Below are 26,047 nucleotides of genomic sequence, written 5' to 3' on the forward strand. Positions count from 1 at the left end.
AGTTAATGAGCTAGCTAGCAAGCTAACTTCAGCAGACTAGCTAAGAGGATCGTTTGCAAGCTAGATAGCTAACGTAGTCTTTTCCTTTCATTAATTTTTAAGCTATACATTATGTTTTTTTAAATTAGTTTTTGGAACAAAAACAACCTTATATTTTGGTTTGTGATGGGGTAACTGCTAAGAATGTTTCAATAAGCCCATGAGCCATCTAAATTCATTAGGCACTAATCTATGGATTTCAGATAACTGGGCAGGGGTTCAGCCATGGGTGGGCCTGGGAGGTCATAGGCCCACCCACTTGGCAGCCAGGTCCACCCCACTGGGGAGCAATTCCGATTGAATGGGTTTTTCCCCACAAAAGGGCTTTATTACAGACAGAAATACTCCTCAGCACCCAGCCCGTGAAACATGGGACCAACACTTTACATGTTCCGTTTATATTTTTGTTCGGTGTAGTAAAGCAAAATGAAGAGTTTTGTGTGTTGTCCTATTCAAATGACTAGTCGTACACCAATACATTCAACCAATACAACGACTCCCTCACCATCCCTCTGGAGTTAAGGTCCTTATGAACACTCAAAAGGGTTCTATATCTGGCTTGAATCAGTTCTTTCTGGAACCTTTTTCAGAGGGTTCTGCTTTAGTGACAAAATGGTTCTGTTCATCGGCACATTTTCAGGGCGGCAGGTAGCCTAGTGGTTAGAGGTGGCAGGTAGCCTAGTGGTTAGAGGTGGCAGGTAGCCTAGTGGTTAGAGGTGGCAGGTAGCCTAGTGGTTAGAGGTGGCAGGTAGCCTAGTGGTTAGAGGTGGCAGGTAGCCTAGTGGTTAGAGGTGGCAGGTAGCCTAGTGGTTAGAGGTGGCAGGTAGCCTAGTGGTTAGAGGTGGCAGGTAGCCTAGTGGTTAGAGGTGGCAGGTAGCCTAGTGGTTAGAGGTGGCAGGTAGCCTAGTGGTTAGAGGTGGCAGGTAGCCTAGTGGTTAGAGTTGGCAGGTAGCCTAGTGGTTAGAGGCGGCAGGTAGCCTAGTGGTTAGAGGCGGCAGGTAGCCTAGTGGTTAGAGGCGGCAGGTAGCCTAGTGGTTAGAGGCGGCAGGTAGCCTAGTGGTTAGAGGTGGCAGGTAGCCTAGTGGTTAGAGTTGGCAGGTAGCCTAGTGGTTAGAGGTGGCAGGTAGCCTAGTGGTTAGAGGTGGCAGGTAGCCTAGTGGTTAGAGGTGGCAGGTAGCCTAGTGGTTAGAGGTGGCAGGTAGCCTAGTGGTTAGAGGTGGCAGGTAGCCTAGTGGTTAGAGGTGGCAGGTAGCCTAGTGGTTAGAGGTGGCAGGTAGCCTAGTGGTTAGAGGTGGCAGGTAGCCTAGTGGTTAGAGGCGGCAGGTAGCCTAGTGGTTAGAGGTGGCAGGTAGCCTAGTGGTTAGAGGTGGCAGGTAGCCTAGTGGTTAGAGGTGGCAGGTAGCCTAGTGGTTAGAGGCGGCAGGTAGCCTAGTGGTTAGAGGTGGCAGGTAGCCTAGTGGTTAGAGGTGGCAGGTAGCCTAGTGGTTAGAGGCGGCAGGTAGCCTAGTGGTTAGAGGTGGCAGGTAGCCTAGTGGTTAGAGGTGGCAGGTAGCCTAGTGGTTAGAGGCGGCAGGTAGCCTAGTGGTTAGAGGCGGCAGGTAGCCTAGTGGTTAGAGGCGGCAGGTAGCCTAGTGGTTAGAGGTGGCAGGTAGCCTAGTGGTTAGAGGTTGCAGGTAGCCTAGTGGTTAGAGGTGGCAGGTAGCCAAGTGGTTAGAGGTGGCAGGTAGCCTAGTGGTTAGAGGTGGCAGGTAGCCTAGTGGTTAGAGGTGGCAGGTAGCCTAGTGGTTAGGGGTGGCAGGTAGCCAAGTGGTTAGAGCATTGGGCCAGTAACCAAAAGGTTGCTGGATCAAATGCCCCGAGCTGACAAGGTAAAAATATGTCGTTCTACCCCTGAACAAGGCAGTTAATCCCTGGTAGGCTGTCATTGTAAATAAGATTGTGTTCTTAACTGACTTGCTTAGTATAATACTGATGAAAATGGCCATGTTAGAATATCTCTACAATCTATATTTTGTCCTCCATTCCTTTACATTAGAGAATTGGTGAAGACATTGTTGGTTTCCAAGTTCCCACCTCATTGCTTTCTACCTTTTCTAAACATGTCAGAATCAGATCAGTTGTTAAAAGAAGGAAGGAACATTAGCACTACCATTCCATCTCATCGCTGCTTTCAAAAGTTCAGCATTATTCAATTACTACTTAAGATAACGTGTATCTATCGTCCACATTTTCCCTGTCTTTATTTTCAAATAGATTTGTTTGAATAGATTAGGGACATGAACAGCTGAAACAGTGTTTAAATACAATGCATTGTAGTTTAAGGCAATTTTCAATGGTAATTGTGATACAATTAGCTGATTTCCCATTGCCACCCATTTCTGGTTCTTGGTCCCCCCATTAAATAAATCTACTTAACTATAGTATATTGAATTGTTTAAGAAGGTCATACCAATGATCATGTAACTGTTTGATTTTGAAATTTAAGACCCATTGAAGTATCCCAAAAATAGTGTAATAATATGTTGTATGAATTTTTTTGGGGGGTGTTACTGCTAATTAGCCCATACAAAATAACTGAATAACAGATTCACTACATGGAACAACAGGTAGTCCCTCAAAAAAGTCTAAAGGAAGTTTGTTCTGAAGTGTCTGTCTTGAACCCCTTGTTTTTGACAGTAAACATTCTCCATATATAATTCTATTCATTGTTTTAACTGGTACTAGGTGGCATCCAGACAAATCCCAAGATGCTTGTGGGGAGCATAGAGCAAAACGTACTGATATTTCCATAGAAGGGTCAAAATAGTTTCTAAGCCCAACCGTTTGGACGCTAAATATGATTTTGTGAGAAGACAGATTTTCAGGATGTCTCATGGTCTGACAAACACAGCTCTAGCCCTGTCACCTTTCACCACAGATATCTCTAGCTTAAACTGACAGATTTAAAAATATATATGTTAATTAGATTTCCGCGGGGGCACGGACATCGACTCTAGGGGGGGTTAAAGCTAATCTTCCATGTTTAGCTCGAATCAATTTAACAACGATGTCCGACACAAGGCTTAAAGCCTAAAAGTTGTGAAATGCGGTAAATAGATTAGGGATGGAGATCGCCTTAAGGAGCTCATATGGAATTCGGGTTAGTATTCTAATGACTACGCTACCTCCGATTCGGGTTAGTATTCTAATGACTACGCCACCTCCGATTCGGGTTAGTATTCTAATGACTACGCCACCTCCGATTCGGGTTAGTATTCTAATGACTACGCCACCTCCGATTCCGCAAGGTAAACAATTAGATCTTCACCGAGACGAGTAGTCAGACATACAGAACACACGAAGCCCCAAGAGAGGTCTGCTGCACTCTGATGAGGACGTTAGCTCAGCAGGCAGTATCAGTAAGCATGCTTCATTATCTTGCAGACCATCTTGTGTGTTTGGGGGGGTTTCTGAATGTGTTCCATTCACCAGCTTGGCCCGAAGTGATTTCATGTTAGAACACATGGTGTATATATATATATATATATATATATATATATATATATAGCATATTTATTTGTGGTCCTATTAAAAACTAGCCTATATTATCTCATAGACATAAAATTATAGTTTATTACATGCAATGTTCCTGTCATACGCCTTTAGATTCAGAGCTTTGACAGTGAATGTCAAGCATCTCTGTGCATGTTCGTAATCCTGTGGGATATTTTTGTTTTATCAGTGGGTAACTTATATTTGGGTAACTTATATTTGGGTAACTTATATTTCCATGTTGGAGCGTTTCGCTACACTCACGATAACATCTTCTAACAATGTGTGTGTGACCAATACAATTTGATTTGATTTGACTTGTTTTGGGGACAGAGAATAAAGGCTGCCCCCTTTGGAGAGAATAAAAGGAGGGGGTTAAATATTTTTGGGATAGGATAATCCCTTGTGATGTTATTTTGAATGGAGGTGACCGCCCCAGAAGTGGTTTCAATTGGAGAAACTTTTATTTTGGCAAGATTAACCGAATAAAGATGTATATCTCATATAACTTTTTTCCGGGTTTAACAGGCCAACAAATATAGCTTCAATGTCACAGACACCTTAGAAAGGTGTAAAGAGGATCATAATTAGTTTCCTTTAACATCCTAGGTGGTTACATTGTATTAAAAGCTGGTTTTATGGCAGGTCAAGAATTAAGAGAGAATCGTGGGTAGACAGGCAGACATTCTCACCACCTCCCCGTCCTGCACCTCCTGTCATGTACAGGACAGAAATACTAAATAATATTATTATAATAGGACCTGTGATTTGCGACCGTGCGATTCATACGCTGACATTTAACAGATGGCCGCTGGAAAGGCAATTACAACATTTTATGACACACGTTTTCTCACACTTGTAGGCACATGTCTCTTTTCGATTAGCAGTGAATATATTTCTCTGTTGGATCAGTAGTGAATATATTTCTCTGGATTAGTAGTGAATATATTTCTCTGTTGGATTAGTAGTGAATATATTTCTCTGTTGGATTAGTAGTGAATATATTTCTCTGTTGGATTAGTAGTGAATATATTTCTCTGTTGGATCAGTAGTAAATATATTTCTCTGGATTAGTAGTGAATATATTTCTCTGTTGGATTAGTAGTGAATATATTTCTCTGTTGGATCAGTAGTGAATATATTTATCTGGATTAGTAGTGAATATATTTCTCTGTTGGATTAGTAGTGAATATATTTCTCTGTTGGATTAGTAGTGAATATATTTCTCTGTTGGATTAGTAGTGAATATATTTCTCTGTTGGATTAGTAGTGAATATATTTCTCTGTTGGATTAGCAGTGAATATATTTCTCTGGATTAGTAGTGAATATATTTCTCTGGATTAGTAGTGAATATATATCTCTGGATTAGTAGTGAATATATTTCTCTGGATTAGTAGTGAATATATTTCTCTGGATAAGTAGTGAATATATTTCTCTGTTGGATTAGTAGTGAATATATTTCTCTGGATTAGTAGTGAATATATTTCTCTGGATTAGTAGTGAATATATTTCTCTGGATAAGTAGTGAATATATTTCTCTGTTGGATTAGTAGTGAATATATTTCTCTGGATTAGTAGTGAATATATTTCTCTGGATTAGTAGTGAATATATTTCTCTGGATAAGTAGTGAATATATTTCTCTGTTGGATTAGTAGGGAATATATTTCCCTGTTCGATTAGTGGTGAATATATTACCCTGTTGGATCAGTAGTGAATATATTTCCCTGTTGGATTAGTAGTGAATATATTTCTCTGTTGGATTAGTAGTGAATATATTTCTCTGGATCAGTAGTGAATATATTTCTCTGGATTAGTAGTGAATATATTTCTCTGGATTAGTAGTGAATATATTTCTCTGTTGGATTAGTAGTGAATATATTTCTCTGGATTAGTAGTGAATATATTTCTCTGGATAAGTAGTGAATATATTTCTCTGGATTAGTAGTGAATATATTTCCCTGGATTAGTAGTGAATATATTTCTTTGTTGGATCAGTAGTGAACATATGTACACACACACACACACACACACACACACACACACACACACACACACACACACACACACACACACACACACACACACACACACACACACACACACACACACACACACACACACACACACACACACACACACATCCACACTCTTGGCCCGTTTTTGTGGGGAAGCAGTTGCCAATTAGTAAGTTGTGGCTACAGAGCTGTAATTAATGTGTTCCAGTCGGTTGGTGTCTCTGCACAGCTTCAACACTACACTGTTTGTCTGCATTTATGCCAAATCCCCATGTCACAGTACAGACGTGCAGGTCTCCATGTCACAGTACAGACGTGCAGGTCTCCATGTCACAGTACAGACGTGCAGGTCTCCATGTCACAGTACAGACGTGCAGGTCTCCATGTCACAGTACAGACGTGCAGGTCTCCATGTCACAGTACAGACGTGCAGGTCTCCATGTCACAGTACAGACGTGCAGGTCTCCATGTCACAGTACAGACGTGCAGGTCTCCATGTCACAGTACAGACGTGCAGGTCTCCATGTCACAGTACAGACGTGCAGGTCTCCATGTCACAGTACAGACGTGCAGGTCTCCATGTCACAGTACAGACGTGTCAGGTCTCCATGTCACAGTACAGACGTGCAGGTCTCCATGTCACAGTACAGACGTGCAGGTCTCCAGGTCACAGTACAGACGTGCAGGTCTCCACGTCACAGTACAGACGTGCAGGTCTCCATGTCACAGTACAGACGTGCAGGTCTCCATGTCACAGCACAGACGTGCAGGTCATAGCCAGTCAGCAAAATATAAAATAGGGATTATAGCAGAAGAGATGAGAGAGAGAGCTGGAGAGAGAGAGCTGGAGAGAGAAAGAGAGAGAGAGAGAGCTAGAGAGAGATAGAGAGAGATAGAGAGAGCGCTAGAGAGAGCGATGTGAGGCTAGGGGAAGGAGGATGTGCGAGGAAGCTGATTTCTGTCTGTGTTTGGTGGTGTGTGTATGATCTTGCTTCGTGTTAATCCTCTTTGGGACCCAACACACAACTAAAGACGTGTTAGTGCATATACAATGGTTTTATACAAAAGCCTTCGTAGCAACCAGAGGGATAAGCAATTATTCTCTATTGACGTCTCAATAATTCTCCATCTCATTATGTTGATGAAATAGGCCAGAAACAATCATTACTCTGAAGCAGGACGTAACACCACATCACTAGCCATAGGAATGACAACAGTACCTCATATTGGTACTGGTACATATAACTCATCCCGAAATACCTGTACATCCATTTGGGTAGCCCCCCCCCCCCCCCCCCCAGACATACAGTATTAGGGCAGTGGAATGAATTTCAGGGGAAACAGGGCCCCAACCTCATCTAAAGAGAACGGTCGAGAGAAAAAAAGAGGACATCATAAAAATAAAATAAAAAGTCTCAATTCGAGTTTGGGTTTCTGCTCCCCCCCTTTTCCAACTCTCTGATCCGAGAATGTATTCTGCTACTACAACACAAGCCTCCATAGTCTTCTGTTGTGACTTATCTGAGCCCATCTCGCTCTACCCAGAACGCAGAGACCACCCGATCCGACTTCCCTTTTTTAAATAGACGAGGAGAAGGGTAGAGAGAACGTGAGATAGACAGAGTCAGGGGACATGGCTCCAAGGAGGATGTGGAACATGTGATCCCTTCATCTTCTGTTTTCCACTCTAAAACAAAACAGCGATATTAGCTTCTCCTGTGCTTATAGAGATGGTCGACTTCATACTAGACTGAACAAAAGTAAAAACGCAACAGGCAACATTGATTTTTACTGAGTTACAGTTCTTATGATGAAATCATGTAAATGTATGATAAATTCATCGGGACATAATCTATGGATTTCACGTGACTGGGAATACAGATATGCATCTGTTGCTCACAGATAAGGGCCTCACAATGGGCCTCAGCATCTCGGTGTGTATTTTTGTGTATTCCAGTTGCCATTGATAAAAAATACAATTGTGTTCTTTGTCCATAACTTACGCTTGTCCATACTAGGTTCATAACGTTGACATCAACTTACGCTTGTCCATACTAGGTTCATAACGGTGACATCAGCAAACCGCTCGCCCACACGACACCATACACGTGATCTGCGGTTGTGAGGATGGTTGGACGTACTGCCAAATTCTCAAAAATGACGTTGGATGTGGCTTATGGTAGAGAAATGAACATTCAATTCTCTGACAACAGCTCTGGTGGACATTCCTGCAGTCAGCAGGCCAATTGCACGCTCCCTCAAAACTTGAGACATCTCTTGTGACAAAACTGCACATTTCACAGTGGCCCTTTATTGTCCCCAGCACAAGGTGCATGATCATGCTGTTTAATCAGCTTCTTGATATGCCACACCTGTCAGGTGGATGGATTATCTTGACAAAGGAGAAATGCTCGCTAACAAGGATGTAAACAAATTTGTGAACCACATTTTAGAGAAATAAGGATATTGTTGTGCATATGGAACATTTCTGGGATCTTTTATTTCAGCTCATGAAAACATGGGACCAACACTTGACATGTAGCATTTATATATTTTTTGTTCAGTGTATTAAGAGATGTAATGAGTTGACACGTGTGTGTCTGATGCATTTGCCGTGCCTGTCCGGTGTAGAGATCAGAGGTTTTTACAAAACGCTACTGTTGCTCCAATGTTCTTCCTAATTCTTCCACCACGCAATTTAGTGTCTGACGCAGATATGAAAATCCTTTTTTGTTTTTAATATTCTACTTCATGTGGATTCAGGAATTGATCCTGGTCAAGAGCAAGAACTAACTACTGAACTACGTTAAAATACTATTACCATAATGTAAGTCCTGCTGAGATTGAAGTTCCTGCTATAACAGAGGCCGTCCTAAAATGGACACCTTATTTTTTATTTTGTACCTCACGCTAATACTAGTCAGTAGCAGAAGGACCATTATAGTGAATGAATCAATATCCAGTAGACAGATGAACGATAGTATTCCAGCAGATAATAGGAGATTAGCAGTGAGGAGAGAAAATAATGTGGCTTAGACCTGTCTGAAACGAAAAATACGAAGGGGGAAAAAAAAGTGAAAAGCAGGAATGTCAGTGGAACGGGAAGAACAAAATGGTGATGTTTGGAATGCTGTACATGAGCGATGATTAGAAAGTTGAGGCTGGGAACGGGGCGTCGTTTTTATGCTGATCGCTATCTTACGATGAGCTGCTGTTGCGACTATCAACTGAGACTATTTTGAAAACCTAAGTGCTAGAAATGTGTTTAAACTGTATAAAATGTCTGGAAAGAGCTGCCTTTATTAACAGAACATTAAAAGACAGTAACAAAAAATCTGAGAGGAAAATAAAAAGCAAGTTCTCGGCAGCTGTTAACTTCTTTACCAAATTGATGTTTTTCAGACAATTATTTTTCAGTCTAAATTATGTTGTGATTTCTTACATTTTCTTTTTTACATCCTTGAAAATATTTGCTTTGGTGGGAGAAAAAGAAGACTCCTGTGAAAATGTTTCTTACTGGTAAAATATACAGTAGTATATGAATATATAAAATGTGTATAAAAATGGGAAAAAAAACACTCAAAAGACTCACATTTCTTAAATAATTTAATCGCAAAAAAGTGTCTTTAAAAAATATTTCTACAAGAAAGCATCATTTTTTTAAATCAATTCGTTATTTTTTTTTTGTCATTAAATACATCTCAAAACTTTCAGAGAGGAACAAAACCATTTCAATATTTGTCTTCCTATTCCTTTCACTATACATGTAAATGTTGTCCTAAACATCTCACTCCACCTTTTGGATTTGCAAAGTGACCAGAACACAGGCGTATTATTGTTTTTGTAAGTATATATGTTTATAAAACAGTGACAAATGTAGAAAGAACATGTCTGAAAAAATCAACTACAGGAAAAGGTTGGAGTTATAAAGTCATAGGATTGGTTGAAGTGTGGTAGGGTTAGAGGAGTGGGAGGAGTGTAAACTCCCTATACTTTCCGATTGGCACAGAGAGATACTGGGGATCTACAATAAATGTAGAGTCTCTTCTGATTGGATTAGTTCGGTAGAACATGATAATACTAGCACACACACACGCACACACACACACACACACACACACACGCACGCACGCACGCACGCACACCCACACACACACACACACACAATCACACACACAGACACACACACACACACATTCCATCCCACTCACATGTCAGCACTAAGCAGAAATACAGGTCAGTAAGATCTGATTCAACGAGACCATAAGATAATGATACGTCACAATGTAAGGTCATACGCATGAAACATCTGTTAGGAACGTCTCCTTATTAAAGGGTACAAAATACAATAAAACATTTTTTATTTTCTATTTTAAATCCCTTTTAAAGATGTGTAGCTGCTGCATCAGAGCTCATCACTTCACGTCCAGCACTTGTCCCCCCCCCCCCCCCCCCCCCCCCCCCCCATAACCCAAGACTTAGCACAGCATGTGCCACTCAGAAACAGTTCGACCAAGCTTTTTCTCATTAATCAAACTCCGAGCTGCCATTTTGTTCATGAATCAGCAAACATGTGATTTTTATTCAACCCCCCCCCCTCGTTCAGATTCATGTTCATCACCTCATCGTCTTGTTCTTTTGCCACTAGCGGTGGAGGTTGGCTGATTGGGTGGGGAGAGATGGAGAGATAGGAAGGAATATTTAGGTTTGAGATGTTGGTAAGCGACTGTGATTGCTATCCCCCAGTATATTTTTATTCTCTCTTGATCCCAGATATATCCATCCTCCCGTGTCACTGCATCTCCAGGCAGTATGGATAATATACGTTTCCTTTTTTGGGAAAACTCAGTGATCTCAATGAAGTCAACGTATTGCCTTACTCATCATGGAAAATTGATACCGGCCATTTGTATTTTCAAATGGGGCAGCAGATAACCTAAGGGTGGCAGAGAGCCTAGTGGTTAGAGCAGTGGGCCTGTAACTGAAAAGTTGCTGGATTGAATCCCCGAGCTGACAAGTTAAAAATATGTCATTCTGAACATGGCAGTTAACCCACTGTTCCCTGGTAGGCTGTCATTGTAAATAATAATGTGTTCTTAACTGACTTGCTTAGTTAAATAAAAACAAAACACTGTATTGTTGCACCATCTATAACCACTGTGGTTACTCTTTGACCCTGTTGGTCATCTATGAACGTTTGAAAATTTTGAAGAACGATCTGGCCTTAAAGGAAGGATTCACCCATTTTTTTATGTCATATCGTATTTGTGTATCTTTGAACGTTGCTCTATCGATGAGTCATCTCATGTTTTCATGTGTATCTGAGCTATTCGCCCGTTCAAGCAGGCAGAAATGTCTTCCTGCTTAAACGGCGAAATGCTGAGTTTCTGTATTGCACTTTGCGACAATTGCTGATGTGAAAAGGGCTTTATAAAAGACATTTGATTGATTGATTGATTGACAACCCAAAATACACAGCCACCTCTCTGATAGCATTCATCTACATATTAAGGTTTGGAAAGTTGTGTCTGATGAACTTTGAGAATGTTATTGTTATCACTATCAGTATTGTACTGTGCCTCTATGATAAAATAAGATTAAAATTAAATCAAAATAATGATATTTTTTTTGCATAATATCCTTTATGGCTTTAAGAAGGTTCAAAGGAAAGACAAAAAGATGAATATTGCAAAACGTGATGCATGGACACTACTGTACATCACACTACTTTTAAACACAGGAACTATTATTTTTCACATATTGGATTGATCAACTCCTAGCCAGACAGCTCAGAGACTGTCTGGAAGAGAATCTGTGTGGGGGGGGGGGGGGGGTAGCACTGTAATTACCACCCCTCCCCATACAGGTGGTACATCCCATCCCTCAGCCCTCAACCCCACTCCATTCTTACTAAAACACTGATATCCTACAGTGAGCGCTTCAGATTTCTGCCTGATTTCTTCCTGTCTCCAGGCAAAGGTTGTTGGTCCCCGCACTGTACTAATCAGGCAGAGTGGCAGAGTCCCGACAGAATGATTGCAGCCCGCGCATGAAATAAAGACAAATAATCATAGTCCGCCTGGTCATATGTCTGCACTGTTCTGTGAATGTATGTCTCGGAGTGGCAGATCGGCCGCCGCTTTAATCACTCTGACAAGCTGAGTCCAAGGGGTCAGCCCGGGTCTCCTAGAATATATACGTAACATAGTAAACTGAAATCCGACACACCCAAAATTAGTATCATATGTTACATTTGGTATGATTACATCAGACAGAATGTTACTTAAGGCAAAAACAAAAGTAGGGTCTGGTTGGATAGGTAGATGTTTAACACAAACGTCTAGTAACTCAAAGGTTGCGTGTGCAAATCTAATCACGGACAAATTTAGCATTTTAGCTAATTAGCAACTACTTACTACTTTTTAGATACTTTGCAACTACTTAGCATGTTAGCTAACCCTTCCCCTTCAAAACAACTACTGACCCTAACCTTAAATCCTAACGCCTAGCTAATGTTAGCCAGCTAACTAACTTTATTGTTAGCCACCTAGCTAACATTATTGTTAGCCACCTAACTAACTTTATTGTTAGCCACCTAGCTAACATTATTGTTAGCCACCTAACTAACTTTGTTAGACACCTAGCTAACATTATTGTTAGCCATCTAACTAACTTTATTGTTAGACACCTAGCTAACATTTTTGTTAGCCACCTAACTAACTTTATTGTTAGACACCTAGCTAACATTTTTGTTAGCCACCTAACTAACTTTATTGTTAGACACCTAGCTAACATTTTTGTTAGCCACCTAACTAACTTTATTGTTAGCCAACTAGCGAACATTTTTGTTAGCCACCTAACTAACTTTATTGTTAGACACCTAGCTAACATTTTTGTTAGCCACCTAACTAACTTTATTGTTAGACACCTAGCTAACATTTTTGTTAGCCACCTAACTAACTTTATTGTTAGCCACCTAGCGAACATTTGCAACAACTAATTGAAATTCATAACATATTAAACGTAATAGATGATGGACATCCACAAATTAATACATACCATATGAAACATCATGCTAACTAGAGTGTTCTGGATTTAAATTCATGTTACGTCTACCCCTGAGACCAGGTTGAAGGGGCCACTTGTCTGACAGCAGTGGACGAGGGCCCAGTCGCTGAGCTGCACACACACCGAGCCCCCTGACGGAGTTCCGTTTATGGCCCTATCGTTTTAAGAATGGTTTCTCTAATGGCCCTCCATCTCTGGACCTAAAGGTTGCGTTGAGAACGGTCACAGAGCTGTACAGGGTGAGTAGGGTGTCGGCCCTGTTTTGAAGGACTTGGGGTAAAGGTACAGCTTGGTACAACGGAACAATTTGTAGATGTAGAAACACAGTGAAAATCTCCATCGTCTGTTGGGTGCATTTAGGGTAGTCCTGAAGTTTCATTTGGATAAAGGTGTATGAAAGACAAGTAGTGACAACTTCATAGAACTACACAATATTCTCCTCTTGATGAAAGATTGAGGCGAAGGGATGGTACAGCTAAAAAAAATCTAGCCTTGGCAGCTATCTTTAGAATTTGAAAGGAAATGTAGAAACATACACTTGAAGGGAGAGTGAGGTTGTTAGACAGCAAGTATACCTCTAATGGTCTAACCACAGGGTAACCACGGTTTACAACCCCTTGAAATGCTCCAACCTATGCACAACATGTCTCTAATTGCAGCTGTCCCGAACTACTCGCTACTTCTCCCTTCCTCACTCTCTCTCTTTTTCTATTCCTCTTCAATCCCTCGCTGTCTGCTCTCTCTCTCTATCTGCTCGCACTTTCTATCTGCACTCTCACTCTCTATCTCCATCTGCTCTCTCTCTCCCTCTATCTGCTCTCTCTCTCCCTCGACCTGCTCTCTCTCTCTCTCTATCTGCTCTCTCTCCCTCTATCTGCTCTCTCTATCTGCTCTCTCTCTCACTCTATCTATCTGCTCTCTCTCTATCTATCTGCTCTCTCTCTATCTCTATCTGCTCTCACTCTATCTATCTGCTCTCTCTTTCTATCTTCTCTCTCTCTCTCTCTATCTATCTATCCTCTATCTATCTGCTCTCTCTCTATCTATCTGCTCTCTCCATATGCTCTCTCTATCTGCTCTCTCTCTACCTGCTCTCTTTCTATCTGCTCTCTATCTATCAGGTTTCTATCTATCTGCTCTCTCTCTAGCTGCTCGCTCTAACTGCTCTCACTCGCTCTATCTGATCTCTCTCTATCCTCCATCTCTATCTGCTCTCTCTATATCTGCTCTCTCTCTCTCTATCTGCTCTCTCTCTTTATCTGCTCTCTCTATCTATCTATCTGCTCTCGGCCAATCTATCTGCTCTCTCTCTCTCTATGCTCTCTCTCTCTATCTGATCTCTCTCTCTATGCTATCTCTCTAGATCTGCTCTCTCTCTATCTGCTCTCTCTCTCTCTCTATCTGCTCTCTCTCTCAATCTGCTCTCTCTATCTGCTCTCTCTCTCTATCTTCTCTCTCTCTAGCTATCTATCTGCTCGCTCTCTCTATCTCTCTCTCTATCTTCTCTCTATCTATCTATCTGCTCTCTCTATCTCTCTCAATCTGCTCTCTCTCTCTCTAGATCTGCTCTCTCTCTATCTGCTCTCTCTCTCTCTAGATCTGCTCTCTCTCTATCTGCTCTCCCTCTCTCTAGATCTGCTCTCTCTATCTATCTGCTATCTCTCTATCTGCTATCTCTCTAGCTGCTCTCTCTCTATCTCTCTATCTGCTCTCTCTCTATCTGCTCTCTCTATATCTGCTCTCTCTCTAGCTGCCCTCTCTATCTGCTCTCTCTCTCTCCATCTTCTCACTCAGTCTATCTTCTCTCTATCTATCTGCTCTCTATCAGCTCTCTCTCTATCTGCTCTCTCGCTCTGTCATCTCTCTATCTGCTCTCTCTCTAGCTGCCCTCTCTATCTGCTCTCTCGTTCTGTCATCTTTCTATCTGCTCTCTCTCTCTATCTGCTCTCTCTCTAGCTGCCCTCTCTATCCATCTGCTCTCTCTATATCTGCTCTCTCTCTACCTGATCGCTATCTAACTGCTCTCTATCTGCTCTCTCTCTGCTCTCTCGCGGTTCTCTATCTGCTCTCTCTCTTTCTGCTCCCTGCTCTCTTTGTCTGCTGTCTTAATCTTCTCTCTATATAAATATGCTCTCTCTATCTATCTGCATTCTCTCTATCTGCTCTCTCCAAATAGTCTCTCTCTATCTGCTCATTTAACTTGGAATCAAATGATCAATCTCACAATAACATTTTCCCAGTTGATCAAACTTCATTTTGTTTTCATGTAATTTATCTTATTTTTGTTACAAAACATGTACAGGCTGTTTAGAACAACAACAAAAATACAATATCCAATTTTATATGCTTTTTTTTGTTTTTATAATCATTAATTCATTTACTGAATCCTCTCGGAACACCTTTTTGAATCCTCTTGGAATCCTCTTGGAATCCTCTCGGAATCCTCTCGGAATCCTCTTGGAACTCCTCTTGGAATCCTCTTGGAATCCTCTTGGAATCCTCTTTGAACTCCTCTTGGAATCCTCTCGGAATCCTCTCGGAATCCTCTTGGAACTCCTCTTGGAATCCTCTTGGAACTTCTCTTGGAATCCTCTTGGAATCCTCTCGGAATCCTCTCGGAATCCTCTTTGAACTCCTCTTGGAATCCTCTTGGAACTCCTCTTGGAATCCTCTTGGAATCCTCTTGGAATCCTCTTCATCATTCTTTAGAATGAGTCCACAGTTCAAATGGCCTGTTTGTCCAAGTGGGGAGAGAAATAAATACAGTGGGTGGAAGTAGAGAAATTAAACTAGAGTTTTTTGGATTAATTTAACATCCAGATAAATGTAAAAAGAAAGTTACGTGTGTCTGCTCTATTGTGGATGCATATAGTGTATATTTCCAAACATTTTGTATTTCAATAAAATAAAAAACATGAACAGTTTGTCCACAGAATAAAGCGTAACTGTTTCCCATATAATTGTTGCTCCTTGTCACTGTTCAGTTCATGCGCTAATTCTCCACAGTGGGGATATAGCTGAAGCTGCATTGTACAGTATGTGTGTGTAACTTGTTACACTCTCGCATTCATAAACACACACACACAAACACACTCAACACACAAAAGGCCGGTATGTTGCCACAGTCCTCGCCTAGCTCCCCGACATCACAGAAAGAGTCCAACAGGAAGTACTTAGCTCTGACCAGCCAACAAGAAGTACTAAACTCTGACCAGCCAAACAGGAAGTACTATCTTGAAACACAAACCCCAATAACTATGGAACAGAAAATCTAAATGGAGGGCTGATAAAAACAAATAGACAACAATTATTATAGTAGGACAGACACAGTTGATGAGGCATATGAGCCAATGTTCTCCCCTACGTCTTAGAAAGAGGTCTGTCGGAGACTTTTTAGGCCAAACTAGTGCGGCCATCTCAGATGCTCTCATTTGACCTCTGGTGATCTTCTGACCTTTCACCCTTTACACTTCTCCTCCACGTCCTTCTCAGTGGCCTTGTTTATAATAATACACCTTCAATATGAAGATGGGGAATAACACACACACACACACACAAGTTGTAGCATGGGAAGGATTTCATCTATCGTGTCCAAACACTTCATTTTTTTGCGTGTGAACGCTTGTTCACTTTTTCAGCTTTTTTCTGTATTTTTAAACTCAAACAATGTTCGTCCACTTCCAACTTTAATGTCTGTCAGGGGGGCTGTCCGACAGATGTTAGGGTCAAGGTTCAAGGTTCAAGGAGATGGGTTTTCACAGGAGGATGACCAAGTTCAGGATACAAGGAGATGGGTGGGGTGGGAAGGGGTTGAGTCCCAGCCATCCTCACGAAAACACACGCGCGCATGCAAACGATCACCCCACACTGGACCAAGTGAGGCACACATGGGATTATGGGTTCCGTTTCTTCTCTTTAGAAACAGTTTTTTTTTTTTTTACAAAAATCATTCAGCTAAACCTTGTCAAAACGTGGGACTAATAACGTAGAACACAACAGGAAACATTGGCGTGGAAGACAGAAGAAGAAGCAACAATGTCTAGTCCCTTCGAGGCACTGCAAGCCAGGTTTGTCGTCATCTGATTGGCTGAGATGGTCAGGCAGCTAGGGTTTCCCGTTGGCTCTCTCTGGCACAGTTCCTCTCCTTCCTGTCCTGTCTCTCTGGTTGGTCCATCTCAGACCTGGACAGGCAGTGTTTGGTTCATCTGTAGTCTCATGTCCTGAATGCTGCCTAGAATCTTCTTCTGGTGGCCTGCCAATGTCACTCCTATCCGAAGAAGATCTCTGAGTAGAGTGGAGTAAAGAAGAGAGAGAGGGAGAGGTGGGTCAGACATAAACAGTAATAGAATCATAAGTCATAGTCTTGAAGATGTTATGCTGTATCAAACATTAAGACATAGGCTTCCCAATAGGCTTCCCAATAGGCTTCCCACTAGGCTTCCCACTAGGCTTCCCAATAGGCTTCCCACTAGGCTTCCCAATAGGCTTCCCAAAAGGCTTCCCAATAGGCTTCCCAATAGGCTTCCCACTAGGCTTCCCAAAAGGCTTCCCAATAGGCTTCCCAAAAGGCTTCCCAATAGGCTTCCCAATAGGCTTCCCAATAGGCTTCCCACTAGGCTTCCCAAAAGGCTTCCCAATAGGCTTCCCAAAAGGCTTCACAAAAGGCTTCACAAAAGGCTTCACGAAAGGCTTCCTAATAGGCTTCCCAAAATGTTTACATTAGAGGACATACAGTTGGACCCTGCGGGAACAGTGGAAGATGAACAGGTCTCTGTGTACACTTAATACAATGACTTCCTAAGGTCATGACAACAAAATGGTGAGACTCCTCAGTGCACCGATACCTGGGCCAGATGTAACATACTTCAATATCCTGGCAGGTGGACGAGAGGGGGGGGGGGGGGTTAATGGGGAGGGGAGGTTAATGTTTAAACAGTGATTTCCGCTACTGTGGGCCAACACTAAAACCTGTCTACCAGTCAGCCAGACAGTCAGTCAGTTAGTTATTAATAAGGAACCAAGTAGAGGATGTCCTTCATCAGTCATTCCTGCAGCAGACTGTCAGTCGGCGAGTCAACCACTCTGTCAGCGAGTCAACTAGTCAGACAACGAGTCAACCAGTCAGTCAGCGAGTCAACTACTCAGTCGGCGAGTCAACCACTCTGTCAGCGAGTCAACTAGTCAGTCAGCGAGTCAACCAGTCAGTCAGCGAGTCAACTACTCAGTCGGCGAGTCAACCACTCTGTCAGCGAGTCAACTAGTCAGACAACGAGTCAACCAGTCAGTCAACGAGTCAACTACTCAGTCAGTGAGTCAACGAGTCCGTCAGCGAGTCAACCAGTCAGTCAGCGAGTCAACTACTCAGTCAGTGAGTCAACGAGTCCGTCAGCGAGTCAACCAGTCCATCAGCGGGTCAACCAGTCAGTCTGTAGCTAATCCCTTAATGATATAATAGACTAGTGTGTCAGTCAGTGAGTCAACTGGTTGGTCATTTCATGGTGAATCATTTAGTCTACACAGTCAGTGAGTCAACTGGTTGGTCATTTCATGGTGAATCATTTAGTCTACACAGTCAGTGAGCCAACTGGTTGGTCATTTCATGGTGAATCATTTAGTCTACACAGTCAGTGAGCCAACTGGTTGGTCATTTCATGGTGAATCATTTAGTCTACACAGTCAGTGAGTGAAGTGGTTGGTCATTTCATGGTGAATCATTTAGTCTACACAGTCAGTGAGCCAACTGGTTGGTCATTTCATGGTGAATCATTTAGTCTACACAGTCAGTGAGTGAAGTGGTTGGTCATTTCATGGTGAATCATTTAGTCTACACAGTCAGTGATGGCAAAGCAATCTTGAAAGACAAGACTCAAAGAGAACAGTCAGCAATCCATCATTTGAATCAATCAATCGCAGTCGCCCATGTTGACTTGTCTTAACAGTCTTCTAAACGGTCTGTTTCTCTAAGGCTGCGTTTAGACAGGCAGCCAAATACAGATTCCCCCCCCCCCCACTAATTGGTCTTTTGACCATTCAGGTCAGCTCTGAAAAACATCTAATTGTCTGTTTCGTAGTTGAACAGAGGACAGGGAGCATTCACTCCTAAATGTGAAATGCAATGGGAGGAAATATGAAAATGCTGACACTCACACAGAAGCCTTATTACATTTACATTACATTTTAGTCATTTAGCAGACGCTCTTATCCAGAGGGACTTACAGTAGAGTGCATACATTTTATTACATTTTTACATACTGAGACAAGGATATCCCTACCGGCCAAACCCTCCCTAACCCGGACGACGCTATGCCAATTGTGCGTCGCCCCACGGACCTCCCGGTTGCGGCCGGCTGCGACAGAGCCTGGGTGCAAACCCAGCCCAGCCTGGGCGCGAACCCAGAGACTCTGGTGGCGCAGCTAGCACTGCGATGCAGTGCCCTAGACCACTGCGCCACCCGGGAAGTCAACGATTATTATTATTAAAGAACAGTTGAAGAATGCCTGTTCTGAAAAAAAGCTGCACCTGTTTGGCCGGCGTCAGTCAGACGGTGTAATCTAATCGTCTCAGTGATGTTGGTTTAACTCAAAAAGGCCTCATGTACCGGATTGTTAGGAAGAATATCACAAGGACTCTCTTTTCCCGCTATTTCGTTTTGTTTTCCCAATGCCGATAACGAAGGAAAGAGCAAACCACGGTCGACGTCTGGAGGAACGATTAGCGAACCACGAGGACCCAGCGCCGGTCTGCGTACTCTCCACTCACACAGACAAAGACACGCACACACACACACACACAGACACACACAAACTCCACCTCTTTCACAGACACTATGCCCTCTGCTTGTCTGCACGTTTCCGTCGTCCTCTCCATTTGCACACACACACACACACACACACACACACACACACACACACACACACACACAGGCTCAAAAATAGAGCACTGTCCATGGCAGCAATTTCGCATAAATAAATTGTGTTTTTGTTCCCTTCGCAATCCCTCATCACTCCAGCGACGGAGGATAAAATGATGATAAATGAACCACCATTAGAGGAATTACTAGCCATTATGGGTAGGAGAGGGAGCCACTGTACAGCACACCTGTCAGCCTGACAAATTGAAACAAATCACCTCCACATCCATCCCCTTATTATCCACCTAACGAGGATGATATATTAATCATTATTATCCTAATTCCTTTATTTGATCATAACTGACCCTATTTCCATGACCTCTTTGACACACATTTCCTGTTACATAAATAGCGTGCCAACCTGGCTCTGAAATCAGGGTTGTGTTCATTAGGCCTTAAGTGGAAGAAAACAGACTGAAACAGGGGAGGGACTACCAGGACTTGTACAATGAGAAACTTTTCATTTTAATTTTGTATCGTAAAAAAAGTGTTTTCAAAACGTTGCATTCTTTTACGAACGCGATCGAATTCTGGGTCAACTATACGTCCTTAGCGCTGAAAGGGACGGTGTCGTGAGGTAACGTGCACTAGGGAGGAAGAGTACGTTGCGCCCTTCCTGTTAGGCTTTATTTTGTGTCTGCTCCAGAATGGAGCCCTTTTATTGGTCCCTTCCTGATTACCTATTACTTTAAACCCTCCGCCATTGGTCCTTGCTACACTCCATTAATTCTCTCCAGGAAGAGGAAGAGCCTCTAGAAGTTGTGCTTTTTCTTGTCTTGTATTGTCACTCAGGGTCAAGCTCTGGAGTAGTGTCATCTTATCCCTGATGGTCTCTCACTCAAATCACAGTGAACACAGTGAAAACTACAGCCTTGGGTTAGGTTCAGTGAAAACTACAGTCTTGGGTTAGGGTCAGTGAAAACTACAGCCTTGGGTTAGGGTCAGTGAAAACTACAGCCTTGGGTTAAGGTCAGTGAAAACTACAGCCTTGGGTTAGGGTCAGTGAAAACTACAGCCTTGGGTTAGGGTCAGTGAAAACTACAGCCTTGGGTTAGGGTCAGTGAAAACTACAGCCTTGGGTTAGGGTCAGTGAAAACTACAGCCTTGGGTTAGGGTCAGTGAAAACTACAGCCTTGGGTTAGGTTCAGTGAAAACTACAGCCTTGGGTTAGGGTCAGTGAAAACTACAGCCTTGGGTTAGGGTCAGTGAAAACTACAGCCTTGGGTTAGGGTCAGTGAAAACTACAGCCTTGGGTTAGGGTCAGTGAAAACTACAGCCTTGGGTTAGGGTCAGTGAAAACTACAGCCTTGGGTTAGGGTCAGTGAAAACTACAGCCTTGGGTTAGGGTCAGTGAAAACTACAGCCTTGGGTTAGGGTCAGTGAAAACTACAGCCTTGGGTTAGGGTCAGTGAAAACTACAGCCTTGGGTTAAGGTCAGTGAAAACTACAGCCTTGGGTTAGGGTCAGTGAAAACTACAGCCTTGGGTTAGGGTCAGTGAAAACTACAGCCTTGGGTTAGGGTCAGTGAAAACTACAGCCTTGGGTTAGGGTCAGTGAACACTACAGCCTTGGGTTAGGGTCAGTGAAAACTACAGCCTTGGGTTAGGGTCAGTGAAAACTACAGCCTTGGGTTAGGGTCAGTGAAAACTACAGCCTTGGGTTAGGGTCAGTGAAAACTACAGCCTTGGGTTAGGGTCAGTGAAAACTACAGCCTTGGGTTAGGGTCAGTGAAAACTACAGCCTTGGGTTAGGGTCAGTGAAAACTACAGCCTCCATTATGTACCACAATTCGAAGTGTATCAGGAATTTCTCTGAAACCAACTCTGACCTAATTCACACTGCAGACAGCCAACCAGATTTTATTCATTTGAATCAACTCTTTTTAGAACACCCCCCCCCCAAACAATAACTCTACTGTCTGTCCGTGACAATGACCCCGTTTGACCTCAACTATCTGAATCGACTTTTTCTTCACTCACTCTGCTGTCATTTGGGCCACGAGGTCGAAGGAGGCAAATCCGGCGTTGAGGAAATTGTCACCGTAGCGGCTCATCTTGATTGCGTCCAGCCAGTCTCCCACGGTGGTGAAGGTGGTGTAGTCAGGGACACATCGGTCGAGCAGGGGCTGCGACGCCCTACAGGGGGAGACAAAAGAGAGAAAGAGGGTTAAGGTCACGCCTCGCCTCCACCATCAACGAAACATCACCCCCAAAACGCCACCTCGCTCTCCCTCTCGCCCCCCTCGCTGCCCCTGTAGGGTCGAAGGTCAACTGTCCCAGCCGCCAGACGTAACCGTTGGAGACTGGCTTGGAGGCTCGGAGACGTTGGCGCAAACAACACAACTGGCGTGTGTTCTATTTGGCGTGACGACCAAAGCAACACAATATGGCAGAGGTGGAAAAACATCTCCTCAATAGTCTCCCAGACGTCATGGAGATGCTTGCGTAATATCAACATGTGTGTATGTGCGTGTGTGTGCCTGTGTGCGTGTACGTATACAGCGGTTAACACCCAATGAGGCCCTCAGATTCTCTAAAAACCCAACCACCCCCTAATTGATGTCACAGATAGGGGGCTACATTGCCATTTATATAAACAGCAGTGGAGGTTCGAGAAGGGAGAAAGAGTGAGAGGGTGAATGAAGGGGGGGGGTAAGAAAAGGACAGGAAGAAACAGGGGAGTAGAAAGAGGACCGCTTTTCTCTCTCTCTTTCCTCTCTCTCTCTGTCCGTTCTCTGCTCTGTTGATCCTTGTCGTTTGATGGCATTAGATTCATAAGGGGGGGGGGAGTGAAGAAAAGAGAGAGTGCAAGTTATTAAAAGTGGCTACAGAGGCTCCATTGAAGGGGTGAGTGCTGCAGATGGATAGAAGGAGTGAAGTTTAATAAGACCTGTGCTTTAGGGCCCAGAGGGTTGGGGCTAGCTGCCATTAACCCCCAGACACAGTTCCCTCTTAATAGACCATTGTTAGCCACTCTCTGAAGCCTTGCGTTGAAGGGGAAGCTGTCTAGCCTGGTCTTTCCAACTCCTTAAGGTCGTTGGAAAGGTCTGGGACCAGGCTAGAAGTTTTTCTACTGGGAGAGGCCACTAAGATATAGTATGTCTGATGTTATGAGGGGCACACATCTGAGCGGAAACACCTCAACTGGTGTTTCCTCAAGGTTTTTGGTCACCTGTTTCCTATTGGAAGACCGTTTTCGTTAGCTGTTTCCTATTGGAAGACGGTTTTTGGTTACCTGTTTCCTATTGGAAAACTGTTTCGGAACCTGTTTCCTATTGGAAGACCGTTTTTGGTTACCTGTTTCCTATTGGAAAACTGTTTGTCTTCAGTGTGAGTTGTGAAACACACACACACACGCACGCACGCACGCACGCACGCACGCACGCACGCACGCACGCACGCACGCACGCACGCACGCACGCACGCACACACACACACACACACACACACACACACACACACACACACACACACACACACACCAGTGGAGGCTCCTCAGAGGAGGAAGGGGGGACCATTCTACTATTTCATAAAATAAGTTCTTATTTTTAGATAAAACTATACTAAATATGTTCACGTCATCAAATAACTGTTTTGCAATGAAGGTCTACAGTAGCCTCAACAGCACTCTGTAGGGTAGCACCATGGTTTAGCCCGGAGGACAGCTATTTTCCGTCCTTCTCTGGGTACATTGAATTCAATACAAAACCTAGGAGGCTCATGGTTCTCACCCCCTTCCATAGTCTTACACAGTAATTATGACAACTTCTGGGGGATGTCCTACACAGGAGGTTGGTGGTACCTAATTGGGGAGGATGAGCTTGTGGTAATGGCTGGAGCGGGATTTATTGAAGAATTTTCTTTTACAGTTTTGAGCAAATTCATTTCAAAGAAATTAAGGAGAAGCAGCATAGAGAGAGAGAGAGAGAGAAGGATAACTATTTTTGATGTATTTTTTCTTTTAGTTTCACTTTCCTAATGCAGCTACTCAACAACATGACTCAAACAGAGAGGAATAATATTTCTGTTAGCTAGCTGGCTATCCAACACTCCAATTCTTTAAAGTCAACGTAAGCTTTCGGTTTTATTAATTTACTACCACTGGGGCCCGCCGGTGTAACTGCTAAACTGCTTGCTGTACACTGTACTGCGTGATTGTACACATGGATTGGATTGTAGGTTTACTAACGCGTTAGCTCTAGTAGCTACGTTGAACTATGGCGTTAGATAATATGGTGACAATGATGTAGGCTGTGTGTAGTGGTTATGGTATGAAGGTTTGGCTTGGGGAGGTATTTTCGGCTATTCACATACAGATGTTGTGTTGTACAATGAAGTCCACAAGTAAAGGGAAATTGTGAGAGGAGGAGAGCACGTAGATGTGATGATGCTGTTCGTATGGTTGCTTTGAAAGCGAGCTGTGTGTGGCGGGTGATAGTCCCAGTCGGTTTTCACCTAATAATAAGGAATACCCCTCGACCACGCCCAGAAATTGGGGGACATTTTGTTGTTCAATGTACATGCAGCCAGGTCAAAAATCCTGACCTACGGTTCGTAATACTCCCACGTAGGAAAATGGAGCCTGTGAGAAGAGCCCGGTGGCTTCAGTCTATTCGGTGTGGGAGATGTGGGAAATGTGGGAGCCCGGTGGCTTCAGGCTATTCGGTGTGGGAGATGTGGGAGATGTGGGAGCCCGGTGGCTTCAGGCTATTCGGTGTGGGAGATGGGAGATGTGGGAGCCCGGTGGCTTCAGGCTATTCGGTGTGGGAGATGGGAGATGTGGGAGCCCGGTGGCTTCAGGCTATTCGGTGTGGGAGATGTGGGAGCCCGGTGGCTTCAGGCTATTCGGTGTGGGAGATGGGAGATGTGGGAGCCCGGTGGCTTCAGGCTATTCGGTGTGGGAGATGGGAAATGTGGGAGCCCGGTGGCTTCAGGCTATTCGGTGTGGGAGATGTGGGAAATGTGGGAGCCCGGTGGCTTCAGGCTATTCGGTGTGGGAGATGTGAGATGTGGGAGCCCGGTGGCTTCAGGCTATTCGGTGTGGGAGATGTGGGGAATGTGGGAGCCCGGTGGCTTCAGGCTATTCGGTGTGGGAGATGGGGAATGTGGGAGCCCGGTGGCTTCAGGCTATTCGGTGTGGGAGATGGGGAATGTGGGAGCCCTGTGGCTTCAGGCTATTCGGTGTGGGAGATGGGAAATGTGGGAGCCCTGTGGCTTCAGGCTATTCGGTGTGGGAGATGGGGAATGTGGGAGCCCTGTGGCTTCAGGCTATTCGGTGTGGGAGATGGGAAATGTGGGAGCCCTGTGGCTTCAGGCTATTCGGTGTGGGAGATGGGAAATGTGGGAGCCCTGTGGCTTCAGGCTATTCGGTGTGGGAGATGGGAAATGTGGGAGCCCTGTGGCTTCAGGCTATTCGGTGTGGGAGATAGGAAATGTGGGAGCCAGGTGGCTTCAGGCTATTCGGTGTGGAAAAGTGGGGAATGTGGGAGCTCTGTGGCTTCAGGCTATTCGGTGTGGGAGATGGGAAATGTGGGAGCCCTGTGGCTTCAGGCTATTCGGTGTGGGAGATGGGAAATGTGGGAGCCCGGTGGCTTCAGGCTATTCGGTGTGGAAAAGTGGGGAATGTGGGAGCTCTGTGGCTTCAGGCTATTCGGTGTGGGAGATGGGAAATGTGGGAGCCCTGTGGCTTCAGGCTATTCGGTGTGGGAGATGGGAAATGTGGGAGCCCTGTGGCTTCAGGCTATTCGGTGTGGGAGATGGGAAATGTGGGAGCCCGGTGGCTTCAGGCTATTCGGTGTGGAAAAGTGGGGAATGTGGGAGCCCTGTGGCTTCAGGCTATTCGGTGTGGAAAAGTGGGGAATGTGGGAGCCCTGTGGCTTCAGGCTATTCGGTGTGGAAAAGTGGGGAATGTGGGAGCCCTGTGGCTTCAGGCTATTCGGTGTGGAAAAGTGGGGAATGTGGGAGCCCTGTGGCTTCAGGCTATTCGGTGTGGAAAAGTGGGGAATGTGGGAGCCCTGTGGCTTCAGGCTATTCGGTGTGGAAAAGTGGGGAATGTGGGAGCCCGGTGTGGGGAAAACATTCAATCAAAGGTAAGACATTTAACTTGTTTACTGTCCGTTTGTAACTCCACTCACTACTTGTAGCTGTACAGTCCGTTCGTTTGTGTTGTTGGTCTTGGCTAGCTTAAATATTATGGGCTGTCACTAGTTAGCACTCACTCAGTGGCTATTAGAGTCGTCATGAAAAGGGGCATGAGTAGTGAGAATACTAGGGAGCAGGCGATGTTGAAAAAGTAATCTTCAGACATGTTGTACTTTTCTTAAATGTTGTTTTATAATTGCCTAAAGTAAATGTTTTTTTTTTACTGTGAGCCAATAGGGTAACCTAGGTAACCACAGGTTCTTTTCCAGACAGGCAGTGTTCTATGTTCTACAGACTGAGACTATCATTCATACCGCCAATTCTGTTGTAAAACATTTCTG

General features: G+C 43.9%; 2 protein-coding genes across 2 annotated transcripts in view; one reads left to right on the plus strand and one right to left on the minus strand.

The window, feature by feature from the left end:
• Positions 1-26,047, plus strand: part of nme7 (NME/NM23 family member 7) — a 1,076,771-nt gene that overhangs the window by 888,130 nt on the left and 162,594 nt on the right. The window lies entirely within an intron of this gene.
• LOC120053563 (ephrin type-B receptor 3) overlaps positions 14,800-26,047 on the minus strand; it is a 49,011-nt gene continuing 37,763 nt past the window's right edge. The window contains exons 12-13 of the mRNA XM_039000694.1: positions 21,546-21,701; positions 14,800-16,939 (exon numbers count right to left, since the gene is read on the minus strand). Coding sequence (XP_038856622.1) covers positions 16,831-16,939; positions 21,546-21,701 — 265 coding nt within the window. The 3' untranslated portion in view covers positions 14,800-16,830. The remainder of the gene's footprint in view (positions 16,940-21,545; positions 21,702-26,047) is intronic.

This window comes from Salvelinus namaycush, chromosome 9 (genome assembly GCF_016432855.1).
Source record: "Salvelinus namaycush isolate Seneca chromosome 9, SaNama_1.0, whole genome shotgun sequence".
NCBI lineage: Eukaryota > Metazoa > Chordata > Actinopteri > Salmoniformes > Salmonidae > Salvelinus > Salvelinus namaycush.